Source organism: Mesoplodon densirostris, chromosome 3, assembly GCF_025265405.1.
Source record: "Mesoplodon densirostris isolate mMesDen1 chromosome 3, mMesDen1 primary haplotype, whole genome shotgun sequence".
NCBI classification, from domain to species: domain Eukaryota; kingdom Metazoa; phylum Chordata; class Mammalia; order Artiodactyla; family Ziphiidae; genus Mesoplodon; species Mesoplodon densirostris.
In genome coordinates this window covers 63,648,459-63,669,762 of record NC_082663.1, presented here as the reverse complement: position 1 = coordinate 63,669,762, position 21,304 = coordinate 63,648,459, and the positions used below count along the sequence as shown (strand labels likewise).

The 21,304-nt window shown below is 40.2% G+C and overlaps 1 protein-coding gene across 1 annotated transcript in view; it reads right to left on the bottom strand.

Moving 5' to 3' along the window:
• The window catches only part of SCAMP1 (secretory carrier membrane protein 1), a 109,616-nt gene extending 90,620 nt beyond the window's left edge, over positions 1 to 18,996 (bottom strand). Inside the window, exon 1 of the mRNA XM_060093078.1 lies at positions 18,830 to 18,996. Within this exon, the coding sequence (XP_059949061.1) occupies positions 18,830 to 18,886 (57 nt within the window). The 5' untranslated portion in view covers positions 18,887 to 18,996. The remainder of the gene's footprint in view (positions 1 to 18,829) is intronic.
• Positions 18,997 to 21,304: the final 2,308 nt, after the last annotated feature.

Genomic DNA, 21,304 nt, shown 5'->3' with positions numbered 1-21,304 from the left:
GAACCAATGTTCTTTGCCATTTTGTGTTCCATTAAAACTTTATGGAAAAACAGTGTACTGCCATTAACTATATTTAAATAAAATCTTCTGGGTGAGAAAGATTTTAATAAGTATATTTTCTGACGCCTAGTATACACACTGATCACAAACATACTTACTGATCCAAAACTGCTGCTCAATCACTTTTTTTACTCAAGTATAGTTTATTTACAATGTGTCAATTTCTGTACAAAGTGATCTAGTTACACATATATATACATTCTTTTTTTAATATTCTTTTCCATTATGATTTAGCATAGGATATGGAATATAGTTCTCTGTGCTATACAGTAGGACCTTGTTTTTTATCCATTCCCTATATAATAGCTTACATCTGCTAATCCCAACCTCCCACTCCATCCCTCTCCCAACCCCCTCCCCCTTTGCAACCACAAGTCTGTTCTCTATCACTTCTTAATTTAACTCTAATTTCACCTTCTCTCTCCCTTCCAATTTAAAAGAGAGGGAGGAGAGTACAACTCTAATTTATCCTTTATTTTTCTTAGTGATAGATATTCCCCACAGTTCTAAAGTTTAAGCCAACTTGACAAAACCTATTTAAAAAAAACAAACAACAAACCTCTCTTTATATACAAGTTTCATCTCTTCCCATCTTTTCTCAGGATCACCCTATAAGTTAACCTTTTCTCTCATATGTTCATCTGCTTCCTCTCAACAGGATGCCTCACATCTACATTTCAAGTCTCAATTATCTTTAAAATGCACACAAGCAAAGAAAACCAAAAGCATTCCTTCAATCACTCTCAAGCTACTATCAGCCCCCTTCTTTCCACTTCTCCAACTCCCACCCCACACTCCCTCCCATTAGCTGCCAGTATTTCTCATATGTAAACTGCAATGGCCTTCTTACTGTTCCCCCCAATCTTCTGACCCCTTCCCCAACGTATTCTTCACAGTGATCCAGGATGAGCTTCTCAAAATACGATCTTGCTCATGTCACACCTACAGATTTGATGAATGTGAAGAGAACAAACATATATTAAGTTTGGTTTATGCTCTCAATAATCGAAGAGCATATTTTGGGCCTATGAAAATTTACGAATCTTTGGGAATGGACAATGAATAACTGGTAAAATCACTTATGGGATAGAGATTGCAAAGATGGGTAAATTCTAACCACCCACATAAATGACTGCTAAGGCATGAAGACAAGCTTTAAACCAGTGATAACCACTGACATTTTTATCAAACACAGCTAAAGCCCACTACTGCTGTAATATTATATTTTACTCACGTAGACCTTTGCTATATAATGTAGTGGCCACTAGCCACATGTAGCTCTTGAAATATATCTAGTCCAAATTGAAATGTGCTGAAAGTATAAAACATACCATGTTTTTTACTTCAAAGCACAAAACAATGTAAAATATCAATAACTGTTATGTTGATTATGTGTTGAAAGATATTTTGTATATAGGGGGTTAAATATATTATTAAAATTAATTTCGGGCTTCCCTGGTGGCACAATGGTTGAGAGTCCGCCTGCCGATGCAGGGGACACGGGTTCGTGCCCCAGTCCTGGAAGATCCCACAAGCCGTGGAGCGGCTGGGCCCATGAGCCATGGCTGCTGAGCCTGCCCATCAGGAGCCTGTGCTCCACAGCGGGAGAGGCCACAACAGCGAGAGGCCCACATACCGCAAAAAAATAATAATAATAATTTCACCTGATTTTTTTCCATATGGCTACTGCAAAATTTTAAATTACATGTGGCACAAATATTTGCATTCAACAGTGCTGATCTAGTCATTATAATTTATTCAAGAATGGCTAATAATTTCACTTTCATCCATTTGGGCAAATTCAGTATGTTACAAAAAGGAAAACAAACTCAGACTTAAAGCTAAATTCCCTCAAAGTTTTTCAAAATTACAAAAGATGACAAGAGACCTGATCAGAAGTTTTCCAAGCCAACGTTCTTATACAACACAGTAGCAGACTTTCACCATACTTTTTCACTTTCCTCACACTTTTTCACGAGATATCAGAAGACAATAATTTAAATATTTTTTAAAATTCAGAAAAAGATGAATACTTACAATTCTATCAAGGAAACCTATGGGAAACTGAAGATAGCTAAAGCAAAGACAGACTGAAGGAGAGAGAAAGAATTCATCTAGTTTAGCACAATACTAGATTTTTAAATTATCTCATGTAATCCTCAGAGCACCCCTATAACTTAGATTCTATATCCTTTCTTTCACTGCTGAGAATACTAGCTCAGAGATATTTAAGTAATTTGCCCAAAGTCATATAGTTAACAAGTGACATGGTCAAGATTCAATTTCAAATCTGACTCCAAAGACCAAGTTTTTAGAAGAAAATCTGAAAAAGAATACAAATTTATGTTTCAGACAATATGTCTTCAAAAGAAAAAGGCTGAATTAAACACTGCATTGCTCCACAAAACTTAATTAAAATACTCAATAGCTCTGCTTAATCCAATCAATATTACACACTAGACTAGGCAACTTGATTAAACAAGAAAAGTCCCAAACTAGGGGCTATGAGAGGTACTACCTTCAGAGAGTAACACTTTTTTCCTACTCTATACTTCTCAACGCTATTGTAATCATATGAATTTAAAAGACACTGAGAGGGCCTCCCTGGTGGCGCAAGTGGTTGAGAGTCCGCCTGCCGTTGCAGGGGATACGGGTTCGTGCCCCGGTCTGGGAGGATCCCATATGCCGCGGAGCGGCTGGGCCCGTGAGCCATGGCCGCTGAGCCTGCGCGTCCGGAGCCTGTGCTCCGCAACGGAGGAGGCCACAACAGTGAGAGGCCCGCATACCGCAAAAAAAAAATTAAATAAATAAATAAATAAAAGACACTGAGAATTTCAAGGGGGGAGGGGGAACTACTACAAGAAGCCATTAAAAATCTCAGCAAGAGGGCTTCCCTGGTGGCACAGTGGTTGAGAGTCCGCCTGCCGATGCAGGGGACACGGGTTCGTGTCCCGGTCCAGGAAGATCCCACATGCCGCGGAGCAGCTGAGCCCGTGAGCCATGGCTGCTGAGCCTGTGCGTCCTGAGCCTGTGCTCCACAATAGGAGAGGCCACAACAGTGAGAGGCCCGCGAAAAAAAAATCTCAGCAAGACTCTTAAAACAACATTTAGCAAAACTTCTATAACTCATTATAAGGAGTGCTTACTAATCACTAGGAATTATTCAATAAATCATGATGTTGAAAAATTAATATTCATTGTCACTGCAAGTCATGACAATTTTAACTCAAACCTGAGAGACTCAAAACTAATTTTTTATGGACCAGATCTCTCCTTAGTAAATTAGAAACAACTGAAGCAAACACACCCAAGCAGATTTACCTCATAAGTGCAACTTAAAAGTTAACAAACCACACCTTAAATTGCAATTTTTGTCCATGTTAACACCAGCATTAAGTGCCAAAAAAAAAAAATTATTTCACTATCTAGCCCCTCTACATTCTAAAGGAAGAATTCTTTGGAAACAAAACATAATTTCTGAACATAATATAATTTGGTGAAAATTTCATCCAGATAACTAATGATCTATGGAAGGGACTTAAATAATATAGAAAGCAAGAAACTCTAGTTTCTTAGCCCACAGTCAAAATGAAATTAAGAGATCTGGTGCTTTCTATTCTATATTATATTGTGTATATATATGTTCTATTTTATACTGCCAACAGCACTCTGAGCAGTTGCTTTAAGAAATCCTCTATCCTTATTAAAGCCATTCATGGAATAGTTTTCATCCAAGTTCTGTAATTCATGACTAAACTTGAAACTATTAACCTCTGTGTCTGAATTTTCCCATCTATAAAATGAGGGAGGCAAACTATAACAACACCTAAGCTTTCTGCCTCAGACTCTGCATTCAGGGGAACTGAGGCTACAATACTGACCAATTCTTTCTCCTTCAAAGCACTTAACCGCACATTATGTCTCCCAACTCAAGTGTGGATCCTTAACATCAGGGACTTCTTCATCTCTGTATTCCTAGTGACTATCACAGTGTCTGATTCACTTTCAGTGCTCCATAAATTTTTGGCTAAATAAATAATCTACTCTTGTTCCATCTTCAATGATAACCTCTAGAAGACAACTGAATTTGAAACTGTTTAATCTCTAATACAATCACAGCAATTACACAAAAACTTTAAGTAACTATAAAGACCTTATCAAACCGGCAAATACTAAAGTTTAAATATAATGGTGATAAAGACAGAGGATATGCTTGGCTTGTTTTTCAAATTATGCCACTGGATCCACATTAACCATCTAACCAAAATAACAGAAAATAGTCCACTGGCAAAAGAATTAGCAAATGCCATATCACTAAAGTAAAGGGGTCCTACAATTCCAAACTGCATATTTATTATGTGGCACCATTTTGAGCTACATGAATTACATGAAAGCCAGACAAAACAAGACAATATGTCTAAAGATAGAGCAGTGGCTAGAAACCTAACAAGTGACTTCTTAAACCAACAGGGTAAGGAACTGAACATTAAGATAGTATCAAAGTGTCCTACATCTGTAATAAATCCTTAAAGATTTTAAAAGTTAAGTAACTTTAGAGAACTGACACCTCTGACCATATACAAAAATTAACTCAAAATGAATCAAAGCCCAAAATATATGCACTAAAATTATAAAACGCTTAGAAGAAAACACAGGAGTAAATCTTCATGACCTTGGGTTAGACAATGTCTTCTTAGATATAACACCAAAAGCATAAGCAACAGAAGAAAAAAACAGATAACTGGACTTCATCAAAATTTAAAACTTTCCTGCTATAAAGTACACCATCAAGAAAGTAAAAAGACAACCTACAAAATTGGAGAAAATTTTCACATATATTTGATAAGTGACCTGTATCTAGAATATATATAAAAAACTTTATCTCAGTAATAAAAAGACAACAATTTTTAAATGGGCAAAGGATCTGAATAGACATTTCTCTAAAGAAAATGTACAAATGGCCACTAAGCGCATGAAAAGACACTCAGCATCACTAGCTATCAGGGAAATGCAAATCAAAACCATACTGAGATACCACTTCACACTACTAGAATAGCTATAATAAAAAAGATAGTATTGGTAAGGATGTCAAAAAACTAGAATCCTTACACTCCCCTGGTAAGAATGTAAAATGGTACAGCCATTTTGGAAAATACTTTGGCAACTAACAAATGACCTAGCAATTCCACTCCTAGGTATATATCCATATATCCACTTGTAAAAAACTTGTACAAATATTCATAGCAGCATGATTCCTAACAGCCAAAAGTTAGAAACAACCCAAATTTATATCAACTGACAAATGTACAAATAAAATGTAGTATACCCATGCAATGGAATTATAATTTGACAATAAAAAGAAATGAAGTCCTGGGCCTCCCTGGTGGCGCAGTGGTTGAGAGTCCGCCTGCCGATGCAGGGGATGCGGGTTCGTGCCCCGGTCTGGGAGGATCCCATATGCCGCGGAGCGGCTGGGCCCGTGAGCCATGGCCGCTGGGCCTGCGCATCTGGAGCCTGTGCTCCGCAACGGGAGAGGCCACAACAGTGAGAGGCCCACATACCGCAAAAAGAAAAAAAAAAAAAAAGAAAAAAAAAGAAATGAAGTCCTGATACATGCTATAATATGGATGAACCTTAAACACATGATGCTATATGAAAGCTACCAGTCATAAAGACTACATACTGTATGATTCCATTTGTATGAAATGTCCAGAAAGAATATTAGTGGCTGCCTAGTGCTGGAGAAGTTGGGAGGGAAATGAGGAATGGCTGCTAAAGGGTATGGGGTTTCTTTCTGGGGTGATGAAAATGTTCAAAAATTGATAGTAGTAATGACTGCACAACTGTGAAAATACTAAAAATCACTAAATTGTACCCGTTAAATTGGTGAACTGTATGGTATATGAATTATATCTCAAAGTTGTGTTTTAAAAAGATAATCAGATGTAACATTTCTTGGAAGAAATGTTGCCAACCAGCTATAAGTCCATATGTCTTCAAAATCTAAGTACCAAATCACTCACTGCCCTCATTAAATAGAGAAACGCTCATTAGGAAAGTGAAAAGGGGTGGGGTAGGGGGATTGGCAAACGGAGACTACAGTAACACCAGAGTTTGAATACTTACAAACTGGATACTTTATTTTAGCATTCTATTATATGGAATCATGAAAATTTCTTCTGAAATTTGAGAAATTGGGTAGCTAAAAGAGCTAGGTGCCCCAATACTAATGCACAGACATAAAAAGAAAAAGGTTGATCACAAAGAACAGGAAAATATTCGTCATATGTCTGTTCAACTGACTGCCAAGCTCAAATGACCACTAATGAATGAGCCACTGAACTGATATCCTAAGGATGGGAGGACATCCCTTATTTCCAATAAACTCTCAAGAGATTTTTGCAACAAAAAGTTTGTTTTATCATACATAGTGGTTCTCCACCAAGATTAATGAGTTTTCTGTCATTCATATTAAATACTGAAATAGCAAAACAATTACCGCTAAATGTGGCAGGCAAAGACCTGTGAAAAAAAATTTTTTTAAGTCTTAGTATTTTGGTCATATTATAGGCAGTCAACTTTTTTTTTTAACATCTTTATTGGAGTATATTTGCTTTACAATGGTGTGTTAGTTTCTGCTGTATAACAAAGTGAATCAGCTATACATATACATATGTCCCCATATCTCCTCCCTCTTGCGTCTCTCTCCCACCCCCCCATCTCACCCCTCTAGGTGGACACAAAGCATCAAGCTGATCTCCCTGTGCTATGTGGGGCTTCCCACTACCTATCTATTTTACATTTGGTAGTGTATATATGTCCATGTCACTCTCTCACTTCGTCCCAGCTTATCCTTCCCCTTCCCCATTGCCTCAAGTCCATTCTCTACATCTGCATCTTTATTCCTTCCCTGCCCCTAGGTTCTTCAGAACCTTTTTTTTTTTTTAGGTTCCATATATACGCGTTAGCATACGGTATTTGTTTTTCTCTTTCTGACTTACTTCACTCTGTATGACAGACTCTAGGTCCATCCACCTCACTACAAATAACTCAATTTCATTTCTTTTTATGGCTGAGTAATACTCCATTGTATATATGTGCCACATCTTCTTTATCCATTCATCTGTCGATGGACACTTAGCTTGCTTCCATGTCCTGGCTACTGTAAATAGAGCTGCAGTGAATATTGTGGTACATGACTCTTTTTGAATTATGGTTTCCTCAGGGTATATGCCCAGTAGTGATTGCTGGGTCATATGGTAGTACTATTTTTAGTTTTTTAAGGAACCTCCATACTGTTCTCCATAGTGGTATATCAATTTACATTCCCACCAGCAGTACAAGAGGGTTCCCTCTTCTCCACAACCTCTCCAGCATTTATTGTTTGTAGATTTTTTGATGATAGCCATTCTGACCGGTGTGAGGTGACATCTCATTGTAGTTTTGATTTGCATTTCTCTAACGATTAGTGATGTTGAGCATCTTTTCATGTGTTTGTTGGCAATACAATACATTTTGGAGAAATGGCTATTTAAGTCTTCTGCCCATTTTTGGACTGGGTTGTTTGTTTTTTTGATATTGAGCTACATGAGCTGCGGCAGTCAACTTTTTTTTTGCGGTATGCGGGCCTCTCACTGTTGTGGCCTCTCCCGCTGCGGAGCACAGGCTCCGGACGCGCAGGCTCAGCAGCCATGGCTCACGGGCCCAGCCGCCCCGCAGCATATGGGATCCTCCCGGACCGGGGCACGAACCCGTATCCCCTGCATCGGCAGGCGGACTCTCAACCACTGCGCCACCAGGGAGGCCCAGTCAACTTTTAAATGTAGTTTTTCCACCTCAGATTAAATATATGTTTTACAGAACATTTTTTTTAATTTATTTATTTATTTTTGGCTGCGTTGGGTCTTCATTGCTGAGCACGGGCTTTCTCTAGTTGCACAGAGCGGGGGCTACTCTTCATCACAGCGCGCAGGCTTCTCATTGCAGTGGCTTCTCTTGTTGCATGGGCTCTAGGCGCGGGCTTCAGTGGTTGTGGCTCATGGGCTCCGGAGCACAGGCTCAGTAGTTGTGGCACACGGGCTTAGTTGCTCCATGGCATGTGGGATCTTCCCGGACCAAGGGTCGAACCCGTGTCCCCTGCACTGACAGGCAGATTCTTAACCACTGTGCCACCAGGGAAGCCCCCAGAACATTTTCTTATGAAATGATTTCTGGCTAAATGACCTACTCTTGTTAACTTAGTGGTTAAGCTCTTCAGACCAGTACTTAAAATCATACCACCAAATCCAAATCTACAACTATATATCCATGGGGAGAAAATGTTCAGAGTTCCAACTGTGACACCAGGGGATTCATCTCCTGCTAACTTCCCATGATGTCAAAAAGTAATCATAATCACAACTTTAAAAAATATTAGACTCAAATATAATAAAAAGAACACTAGATAGCCTTTTCAAAAATCATCAACATTAAACAACCAAGTGTACAACTTTCCAACATTTAAACAAAGTTTACATCACAAGGTGATTTGTCATAAAAATAAAATGAGCTCTCATTATTACTACCCTCAGTTCAGGTTGTGATATATAATAGCTTCTAAAATCCCCACATTTTGTAAGACAACCAGTAATTTCTATGTTTTGTTTTTGTTGCTATTTCTGTTGATACCAAAAGTTTAAAAGTTAATAAAAATTAGAGTCTGCCTTAGGAAACATAGGCAATTTAGGGATAAAATAAACGAGAAGAATAAATAATCACATGTTGCAACCAAAGATAATCTTGCACCATAATTTATTTCCTTTATCTGTTATTTTAAGAGCTTCCCATCTTTGTCTTAATTCAAAAGCTAAACTTCTGGAACTATAAGAAATGTAAAAAAATAAATAAATAAATACTGAAGGCAGAAAAATTAAGCAATTTGCCTAAGGTCACCTAGCTAGGAGGCAGACAAGCAAATCTAGGCTGCCTGGTTCCAAAGCCACCCTTTTACCAACTCCCCCTGGGCCACCTCTGTAAACTTCATTAACTTCTTCCTCTAAGCCCCCAGCACCAGGCTAAGAACACAGAAATGTTTGTCTGCAATATATATAGCTCATAGAATATTTTCTTATGGACTCAACTCTAAATGGTGGTTAAGTTCCCCTGAGATTCAAATATAAACATTTCCATAAAAATTTTTTTTAATCAAGTAGAAAAAGCATGTAACACTCTCTGAAGCTTAGGGAATACATTAATTTACATTTTTATAATATGCCACTTACTTATAAGCAACTCACTAAAATTTATGACTATTTGAGACGCCAAAAATTAGGTATGCTAGGCCATAAATAAAACCACAAGACTGGCTAAATCAACGCAAAAGAAGCATAAACAGCTTCGGGAAAATTGCTAAACGGTAGTAAAATTACACTAGTACACCAGCCCCTGCTGTGACTGGCCCATATTCTTTTTTTTTTTTTTTTTTTTTTTGCAATACGCAGGCCTCTCACTGTTGCGGCCTCTCCCGTTGCGGAGCACAGGCTCCGGACGCGCAGGCTCAGCGGCCATGGCTCACGGGCCCAGCCGCTCCGTGGCATGTGGGATCCTCCCAGACCGGGGCACGAACCCGTGTCCCCTGCATCAGCAGGCAGACTCTCAACCACTGCGCCACCAGGGAAGCCCTGGCCCATATTTTTTCCTATCTCCTATCACCTACCACCTTCCACATATATTCCACATCACTATATGAGAATTCTAACCACCATTGGAGGGTTCTCACAGATAAAATGACTGCCAGTAGCATATATACAACTCTGCCTTTGCTTATTTCTCTTGAACAAAGTGGAAACATCCAGTATTTGTTGTGTACATATTGTTTTTTCTATGATATGCATTGTTTTGGCTGTGTTTGATAAGAAAAAATCTGTAATAGCTACATATACTAAATCACTTGCATTCAAATGTCTGATTTATTTTTCTTCTATTAACAATCAATTTAGAATTATAATGCATACCTATCACAAATCCTTTCTTCCTAGTTTGACCTCACCAATACTCAAAATGCACTACACTTTATAATATACACTTATTTCTTGCTTTATTCTTTTAAGAGGTTCCAACAATTCTGCTGATATGCAAAAAAGATTCAGTAATTCATCTGTACTCTGTAAAATAAATGGAAGTGTTTCTTTTAAAGAAAAGGAAAAGTATCAAGTTGGTAATATTGATGTATTTAGAATTACGTTCTAAAAACAAGTATAAAACCCACTATTACTTTTTTTTTTAATGCTTTGAAACAAGCAGAGATTAGAAGGAGCTGCAACACTAGCTCTGGCAATTTGGGAAGCTGGGAAAGCTAATATATATACTCTAGGGACTTCAGCAGGTATTTGGGAGCCATTTTGCATGAAATACGAAGGGCTTTTTTAACTAAAATATTTCATTTCTTTTGCAAGAACACAGATTAAGAATAGAGATTTTTCAACGAGGGTGCCAAGATCATTCAAAGGAGAAAGAACAGTCTGTTCAACAAATGGTGTTGGAACAACTGGATATCCACATTCAAAAGAATGAAGTTCGACCTTACTTCACACCCTGTACAAAAATTAACTCAAAATGAATCATAAAGCTAAGAGCTAAAGTAAGTAAGAGTAAGAGCTAAAACTATAAAGCTCTTGGAAGAAAACACAGGGATAAATGTTCATTACCTCAGGTTTGGCAAAGGATTCTTGGATACAATATCAAAACAAAAGCCACTAAATATAGATAATTTGAAGTTAATCAGAATTTAGAACTTTTGTGCTTCAAAGGACATTAACAAGAAAGTAAAAAAGTAATCGACAAAATGGGAGCAAATATTTGTAAATCGTATATCTGGATAAAGAACTTATATCCAAAATATATTTAAAAAATCACTTACAACTCAATAATAAAAAGGCAACCCAATTTTAAAATGGGCAAAGGATCTGAATAGACATTTCTCCAAAGATGATACACAACTGGCCAATAAGCACATAAAATATGTTCAACATCATACAGTCATCAGGGGAATGCAAATCAAAACCAAAATTAGATACTTCACACTCACTAGGATGGCTAGATTTATTAACAGGTAACAACAAATATTGACTAGGATGTAGAGAAAGCGGAACCCTCATACACTGCTGGCGGGAATATAAAATGGTGCAGCCACTTTAGAAAACTGTCTGGCAATTCCTCAAATGATTCAGCATTGCTACCAGAAGACCCAGAGATTCTACTCCTAGGTATATACCCAACAGAAATTAAAATAAGTGTTCAAACAAAAACTTGTATACAGATGTTTATAGCACCATTATTCATAATAGTCAAAAGGTGGAAACAACCCAAATGTCCATCAACTGATGAACTGGCATTACTAATTCTTATAAGCACCCCATACCAAATGCCAGGGAGAAGGAGATTATTGAGATTGCTATCTGCATACACACAAGGATTTCTTGTGGCATTTCTTGCACAGGGAAGACACTTGGTACAAAGTCAAATCCAACCAACCTCCAACATCGTCTTTTATGCCCATACCTATTAAAAGTTGGGAAATTTCCTTCTTGTGATTTAAAAACATCCCATAGTGTTTGGACTTTCATTACCACCAAAAACTAAGTACAACATTAATTATATCATGTAGACCTCTTCTATCATTTTTATCTGTATTCGGTCTAAATACAGGGTTTTTTTCTTTTTTCATAAATTTATTTATTTATTTTTGGCTGCGTTGGGTCTTCGTTGCTGCATGCGGGCCTTCTCTAGTTGCAGTGAGCAGGGGCTACTCTTTGTTGCGGTGCGCAGGCTTCTCGTGGTGGCTTGTCTTTGATGTGGAGCACGGGCTCTAGGCGTGCAGACTTCAGTAGTTGTGGCTTGCAGGCTCTAGAGCACAGGCTCAATAGCTGTGGCACCCGGACTTAGTTGCACTGTGATATGTGGGATCTTCCCGGACCAGAGCTCAAACTCGTGTCCCCTGCATTGGCAGGTGGATTCTTAACCACTGCACAACCAGGGAAGTCCCTAAATACAGGTTTGATTTTTTTTTTGTTTTTTTGTTTTTGGCTGCATTGGGTCTTCAGTGCTGCGCGCAGCTTTCTCTAGTTGTGGCGAGCGGGAGCTACTCTTTGTTGCACAGGCTCCTCAGTGTGGTGGCTTCTCTTGTTGTGGAGCACGGGCTCTAGGTGCGCGGGCTTCAGTAGTTGTGGCTCGTGGTCTCTAGAGCGCAGGTTCAGTAGTTGTGGTGCGTGGACATAGTTGCTCCACGGCATGTGGGATCTTCCCCGACCACAGATCGAACCCGCATCCCCAGCATTGGCAGGCAGATTCTTAACCATTGCGCCACCAGGGAAGTCCCTACAGGTTTGATTCTATCACTATTTGGGCAAGAAGATATTGCTTTGCATTTACCTTTAGGCAATTCTGGTTGAAAGAAACAGACTCTGCACACAGAAAGAAGGATGCCAGGTTTCACAGAGGCTGGAATTCTTCAAAACATGGCAATATCTCTTGTAGTTCAAGAGCAGCTCAAATAAGGGACTGGAATTCTATAAAATGACCTCAGAAGCCCTGGTCAGATGATTCCTACTCCAGTGCTTCATGATTTGCAAGATAGATAATTTGGCTCTTTCCCCATGTCTTTCCATGGTTATCCTCACTACAACTACCTGACTTTTTCTCTGTGCTCTCAGTTCACGTTCCTGAGAAAGATAGCTCCGTTAACTATCACTGTTCTTGTTGGGGCAAAGTTTTTGGACCAAGCGATCTTATCTGTTCCTGATCAGCTCAAAGACTGGCTTCTGCTTGATAAGATCATTCAGCTAAGACCAGCATGGCAAGCATAACACGGTAAAGGACATGTTCGCCTATGTGTAAGTAATCACTTCAGGCTGCTCCCTCAGTAGATGCTGGGGCTCAGAGCACAGCATCCTAGAACATAAACCCTCTTCTCTGAGATGATCAGACTAATTCCAATAACCAGTAGATTAAAACATGAGAGAACTTATGCATTCACAAAATGGTCCATAAGGGTACAAAAATGTAACAGTTAGAGAGTTTTAAAGTAGAAAAAAAACTTGAGACACAAATCTCTGCCTTAGCATCTGTGATAGGTCATTGAAATTCTGTTTGAATTCCTTCAAGTGCTGGGGAACTCCATACCAAAAAAGCATTGTCAGGCTATTCTAATAGACTTTTAAAAATCTTTATGTTAGGATAAAATCTATTTTCATATAAACTCTGCCCATTGGCCTTTTTTTTCCTGAAGCAAGAACAAATTTATTCATTCAACCAACTAAGAACCCTTCAAGCATCTGTATATCTCAAACTTCCCTTTAGCCTTCTATAGACTAAACCCATTGAGTAAACTTAATTTTCCTAGGACTTGATTCCAGACCCATGGTCATTCTGTCTTCTTCTTGGGAACAACCTATCTTGTTCAAACCAGTCTTTAAATATGCACTTGGAACTGAAGACAATATTCACTGGATGGACAAGAACAGAATACTGTAGATTCATTTTTAAGAACTGGTCACTAACTTCATTAATCCAATATATATTTTCAGGAACTACATAACACTGTGATTCATATTAAGAAAATATCCAGTAAGTTTCCTGGATCTGCATTTGACACTAGTAAATATTAACTGCACTCCAAAAAACCTTTCTGGTGGGGGGGGGCAACATCAGCAAAACAACAGTTTATATTCAAAATTTTCACACTCACCATCATTTCTGTTACAATTATTGTTAAAGCCAAGGACCAAAATAAAACATGCTCAAACACTAGTTTTGTCATTTAGTATTTGTGAGAGGTACCCCGCCCACACTAGCAGCCTCCCATTGTACCTGCCTGGGAGCTTACACTGCCCTAGGAGATAATCCATAGACAAAAGGTTTTTACATATCTTAAGAGCGTTGATCCATAGCACCCTGACACTATACCCTAAATAAAGAAGACTGTCTCAAAAAGAACTACAGACGTGTTTTAAGCGATAGTTTGAACCCAGATAAGATTAACAAATTGTTAAGAGGGTTGTACCAGCCTGGACTAAAAGAAACAGAGACATTTCAAATTGAAAAGAGGTTTCTGGACTCCCAATTTTCAATGGGAAGGAAGCAGACTGAAAATACTACTCAGTTACAAACTGAGGTAATTTACAGAAAAGAAGGACTTCTCAGAGGGTAGAGCCAAAAGCAGAAGAAAATAAGATTAGAAAAAGACTTCCAAGGTAGTAGAACTGGGCCCTAATCAAAGAACTCTCATTGCCCCCAAAGCAGGGGACCCTGACTAATGAGCCTGGCTGGATTTCAGACCTGCTATTTGTACCAGCGACTGCTACGTGCCTCCCACTCCTCCTCCATTTGATGGGAGTTCTATTGAGGTTATCCTGTACCTGTCTCACCATTTTACACTGGGTTTATCTTTTCAGTTCCTAGGTCTGTATCAAGAGGGACAGAGTTCCTTTCATCAAGATGTGAAGTCTAATCCTCCCACTCCTTTTCTGAATCTGGGCTGGTTTTGTGGCTTGTTTCGACTAAAAGAATGTAGCAGAAGTGAACTGACTCAAGAAGCCTTGTGGCTTTCACTCTTGTCCTCTTGGAACACTGCTACCACCACGTAAAAAGCCCAGGCTATTCCTAGGAAAGGCCACATGAAAGAGCACCAATCGCTGCCCCCACTGACAGCCCCAGGTAACTGCCAGGTACTTGAGCGAGGACATCTTAAACCATCCCACTCTAGTCAAGCTGCTGGATGATTGAAGCCACATGAGTGACTCTAGACAATAACATTTAAAAACAAACCGTCCAGCTACATGTAGCTCAAATAACAAAATACTGAGCAAATAATTTTTGTTTCAAGCCACTACATTTTGGGATTACAGTCAATCGTCCCTTGCTATAAGCAGGGTATTGGTTCCAGGAGCCCCCTTGGATACCAAAATCCTCAGATGCTCAAGTCCCTTATACAAACTGGTGTAATGCAGTCGGCCTCCATATCTGCGGATTTTGCATGTATTTGTTACACAGCAATAGATAACTGAAACAGAGTTAAATAAAATAATGATGCATCTTAATTTGATGAAATATAATCGGCAGCTCAATGGACTCTTTTTTAAAATATCGACCTGAGGAAAAGAGAGTGGGAACTCATGCAGTTCACATGAACATAAAATACCACAGACCATAAATTACTACCACTATGTTCCAGATTAATGCTGAAAGATAAAGAAAAAAATCCTTTCCTGTTGCTATCCAATCTCCAGTCTTAAAATTTTAAATGGCTAAGGGAAGAGTGGCATCCACTTTATTGTAAATGAAAACAAAATGGGTAACATCCTTGAATTATGGGTCTCTCTCTCTTTTTTTTTTTTTTTTGGCTGCGTTGGGTCTTCGTCGCTGCGTGCGGGCTTTCTCTAGTTGCAGTGTGCGGGCTTCTCATTGCGGTGGCTTCTCTTGTTGCAGAGCACGGACTCAAGGCCTGCGGGCTTCAGTAGTTGTGGCTTGTGGGCTCTAGAGCACAGGCTTAGTTGCTCCACGGCATGTGGGATCTTCCCGGACCAGGGCTCGAACCCATGTCCCCTGCATTGGCAGGCGGATTCTTAACCACTGCACCACCAGGGAAGCCCATGGGTCTCTTTTTAAGACAAAGTTTTCAATTTTCAACTTCAACTAAACTCTTAGGATACCACTGATATTACTGCAACTAAAAAGATAAATAAGAACACTGAATTGTACATCATTTTAAATAGATTATTTCAATAGAGTAGAATTAATGTTTGAGGCCAAAATAAAATGGACAGTTGCTCAATTTTAATATAAAGTTCTTTTATTAGGGAGGAAGCATGTGAAGTGACAAAGCACTAGGATTCAGACAACCTGGGTCTATACTCTTAGTAGGGTGACCTAGGGCAAACCACTTAATTATTTTTAGCCTTGATTCCTCAACTATGACCCGCCAAACAGGTACTATTAGCACTCTAGAAGATTCAAAGGTAACATGAACTTCACCAAATTAATAAGCTAAGAATAATATCGTCAACTATAATTAAATACAGTTCCTTGAATTCCTATTAATACTACCTATTATTATCTAATTAAAGGCACCATGCATTGAGCACTGATAACACACTAAATGTATGTTCACCTAATCCTATTAACAATCCTATGGAGAAGGTACTATTGATATTATTCTATTCTACATAATAGTAAACTAAAGGCATAGAGAGGCTAAGAAACTTTCCAAGGTTTCACAGCTGGTCAGTGACAAAGCCAAGATTAAATGCAGTTTTGGGTTTTTTGTTTGTTTGTTTAACTCTTGAGCCAAAACTTTTAAATACTACATGAGAGCCTCAAGTCCAAGCTCCAAACACAAAACAAGAATTTTGGTGAAAGAAATGCAAACAGAATATATAGTGCCATCAGCAATTGACTAGGAATCAGGTGATCTAAATTCCAATGCTAATTCTGCACTACCTACCTTGATGTAAGACAATGGGCAAGTTAGCAATGGAAATCAAATAGCTTTTAATCAAGAAGAAATTAGGATGGTTGCCAAATGTGAAATATATATTTTGAAAATATGAACTTTATTTTTGAATATTGAAATATTTCAAATATTGAAAATAAGAACAGATTTGAGAAGAAAGATGACAATAAGGTAACACAAAGATGCACCTGAAAACTTTTTGTAAGTAAGTAGAGAGGACCAGAAATGCTATTTCAAAAATCACATTTACATAAAAGGAAACCAACAGTAGAAAGTAGAAAGAATATGCTATAAATGTAAAGCTTTACTTTGAGAGGAGGAAGGGTAGCTGAATTTAAGTAGAAAAATAAAAGGTCAGATACACAATGCCCTGACAGTCACCGAAAATAGGGAAAGATCATAAACAGAAACGTGTACAACCGAGTCTTCTTTAGGCCTAAATTATCCATCCTTTGAGGCATTTTATGAACCTAAATAATCCCTGTCCTCTGAATGCACCCACTTATAAAGAACAAAAAAGTTTATAATTTTATACCACAATGAATATTTAAAGCTACTTTTGGGTTTAGAATTATTACAGCAACCTTCTGTACAGCAGAAGAGGAAAGTGTCATGGCAACATTACACGTCACAAAAAAGCGGTCTGGGCTAAGAAGCCGACAATGCCTTGCCCTAACAAGAGAACTAGCTACGTAAATTAAGCCAGGAAATGGAATGACAGAACAGAAAACAGCCAAACTGTCAGATGCTGAATAAACAGCATCAATGAATTATTTGAATTAGGAAGAGCTAACAGGTTCTTAATGTTATACCTCAAAATATTCTAAAATAATACCCGTTTGGCAAGTTATCAGGTGTCTCTTTAGAATGTTTATGATTTAAGAATAATCCGATTTTCCACAACATGGGATGATGGAATACTAAATACTAAACTTCTGGGGGGAAAAAATTCTACTCAGAGTATAACCATATCATCTTTAAAACCTAAAAGTTTCAGGCCAGGTGTAGAGAATTTTCTTAAGTGATATTAGAGGCAAAGGAATAGTTGACTGAGTCTATTCTACATTTCTACAGTGAGTCAAGCTGTCAATAATTATTTAGTTAAGATAATCCTCCATGAAATTAACAGGCAAACAATCAGAAGAGGGATGTTTTTCCTTTTCTAGAATTCTTAATAAGAGATAAAACCAGGAGTAAAAGAAGAGATGTAAACTCAACAAGCCAGAAGTGACCCTTGTAGGACCACAAATTAAAGTTACTATTGTACATAACCAGGAGAAATTAACCAACTTCGAGCAACAGAAACAAATTACACCTGCTAAACAACAGCACTCATTAAGAAACCTGGAGTGGTACTTTTTAAGATATTTATATAGACGTTGCATTAATTTAGGCGCAGATAATGAACACCTTAGTCGTCTTCCTTTGCCGGTTTCTATGCCAAGCCCTCTCGAAGCTGGGATCCAAAAGGTAAGACTCCAAGAAAGAAAGAATCTCATGTGGGAAATGGTATCCTCATACAGCCCAGAGAACAGCTGACGCACAAGGAGCTTGGAAAATATCCCGTCGTTTACCTTACTAAGAGCGGTTAGGAAGGAAGATGATCGTCCACGTGCACTATTGTTTCCAGGTGTGTTTATTTATATTTAACTTACGCTTTGATATCAGTACCCTCAACCTCAAGCAAATGGTGGGGAGGAGGGATGGCAGCGCCGCTGGTGGCACCTGGGCGCACCACAAGTTTAAAAAATAAAAACAAAAACCTTTTATTTTTAATTGCAGCGTACTCGGTGCCCTCACCTCTCCTCCACCATCTCTGCCATCACCCACACAGCTCCTCTCAGCGCCGCCTCGGGTCCCCATGACAACCCCTCCCGAGGGTGAGCCCCCCTCCGCCGCGTCCCGGCCCCCGCCCCTGCCCGGCCAGCCACACTTACCTGACAGGTGACAACTCCACCTGCTCTAGGCTCTCACTCTCCCCGCTCCCGAGAGGCGGGCCGGGAACCCCGAAGCCCCGGGAACCCTCACTCCCGAGCCAGGGCACGACCCTCTCCAGTCGGGGACGCGGGGAGGGCCGGCCGTATGGGGAGCTGGGTAGGTTCCACTCCGACCCCAAAACGAGTGACGCGTGGGCCGGAGCGCGACCCCCCAGAGGGGTGCGGCGGGCCCGAGCCTCTGTCTTAAGGGGCTGAAGGGGGCCGAGTGGCGGGCGCGAAGGAACTTGTCGGTTTAAACAAACAACGACGCGTCACGGTGGCGGGAGATGCTGGGGACGACGCTCACCTTGAAAGGGTTGTTGAGATCCGGGTCTGCAAACGGGTTACTATCAAAATCCGACATCTCGCGCTCGGCGTCACCCACCCGACCCAGGCGCAGAGAGAGAGAGAGAGGAGGCGAGGCCGCCGCCCCCCTGCGCGCTCACGTCGCCGCCGCAGCCGCCGCCGCCGCCGCCGAGCAGATCCGGGTGCAGCTCGCGAGGCCACCCAGCCAGCCGTGCCACTGAGCATGCCCGGTGCGACGGGCTGCTGGACGCCGGCGCCGCTCCTAGTTCGCCATCCCGTTCCTCCGGGCCGCACTCCAGCACTCCGGGCTTTAAGTACGACCGAGTAGGAACTAGGGGCGGAGGAAGCTGGGAACGGTGGAAGGAGCGCGGAGGTGTACTGTGCTAAGCGCATTTGGAAGAGCGGCGCGTCTGGCTGGACTTGATGGTGTTATCGATTTAAAATCGGCGCCGTGTGGCCAAGGATGACTTACGGGAGAGGTGACACTTTGTGGGCAAGAAAGACGTACACTGAGACCACTTCCCCAGGTTGGGAAGGCAGCTTGGGACGCAGGCTGCACACCTGGGGAAAGAGTGGCAGCTTAACTGGACTCAGAGGCGCGGAGACCTAGAGAAGCTCCGCACCTGTAACCACAGATAACGCCCGGTGGGGCCTTGTCCTCACTAATGATGAATTTCGCACACCCCTGATTCCACCTGGGAAACCCTGCCTCCCGTCTTCCGGTTTTTTCCGACTCTAGGTTGCTGCTAAATCACGGAGACCAGCCGTGATGCTACCGATCCGGACTGGCTCCGCAGGCGTTTGGGAAAGAGAGATTCAGTACCAGGGTCCGGCCCTCGGTACCGTTCTCCAGAATCTGCAAAATGGCTACTTCTCCAGAAATGATCGCGGGGTGGCACAGGTCCAAAGATCAAGGCCCTTAAGTTAATGTTAGTGGATGACAAAAAGATGCCGTTTTTGTTTTCTTTCAAGCATTCAGGCGCAAAATATACACTTCTGATTTTTTTCCTATCCACTACCCAACACCAGAGATTACCAAAAAATGAGTATGTGTGTGGAATTTATTTGTACCATTCGTTGCCCCACCCTTGAACTTAATGAGGGGCCATCTCTTTCCCCCCGCCCTCACCTTCTTTTTGCTCTAACAGCAAAACACTTAGCAGATAAAGCTATAAAAAGCCAGAATTATTTTCACTTGATAGGTGCCTAAGAATTGGAAGGAACTAGAGTTAGTCTTCTTGGTCTTCTTGCACTATTCAAAATCATCTGGGAAATAGTTTCTCCCCACTGTGAAAACACTAGCTAGTGATGATAGACAAAAAAGCACATTTGCTGTAATCTCTCTTTGGCGGGATCCAGGTTGGGATATATGACAAAGAAGCTGCTTCTAGGCAGCCGACTAGGACTGTCAACTAATAAGGGACAACAGACTGGAATGATCCTGGCCGAGCTACAAGATTGTGGACACGAAAAAGAGCAAACCATCTATTGTGCTTGCCCTCCTATCCTCAGCAGCTGCCAGGAGTCTATAGCTGAGTGCTCAAAATATGCGTGGGGTTCAAATCCCAATTTTGATACTACTTGTGCTACCCACGTCACCTGTCTGAGTTTGTAAAGGGTTATTTTAGAATTAAATGAAATTAGAGAAAAGTGCCCTGCCTGTATATAGTGCCTAACAAATACTGTTGAATGTTTGAAAATGCCAAGGGAGCCCAGTCCATTGTTCTTATGTGTTTTTCCTCATGGCTCCTGATCTTGACCTTGCCCAGCTGATCGACTTCTCCCACCACTTTGGCCCTCACTCCCTCCACCTGTCCTCCAAATGACTCAAATAATCAGCAGCTATTTATTATGCATCTATTATGTTCCAAGACAATGAAGATCGGCTGAGCCTGCATTGCAGGATGGCAATTTCCAACGAAGCTGTGTTTACAGCTAATGATATTAGCACTTAATGCAAAGACTTACAGATTTCATTGTTACAGAATCACTTGGAATATTTGTTAATGATGCACCTCTCCATATCTCCTGACCCTGAGATTTGGCTTTACAGTAGGGACCATGGATCTGCATTTTTAATTCTATTTTTAAATGTCTTTATATATGAATATATTCCTTTACATAAATGCATAAATGGGTTCATAGCATACACACTAGTGTTTTCACCTTTTAAAAATTTTTTTTATTTTTTGTGCTCCTTCCTCTCTTCCGTATGTTAACAACCCAGTATGTTCCTTTCAATATTCTTATAATACTGTATATCTACAAGCACATAACGTAACTCATAATCATATACAAACAGATAATACATATTCATGCAGACATGCTTATACATAGTCATACAAAATTTTGGTATTGTCTTGAAAAACGGGGATCTTTTTTTTTTTTTTTTTTTTTTTGCGGTACGCGGGCCTCTCACAGCTGTGGCCTCTCCCGTTTCGGAGCACAGGCTCCAGACGCCATGGCTCACCGGCCC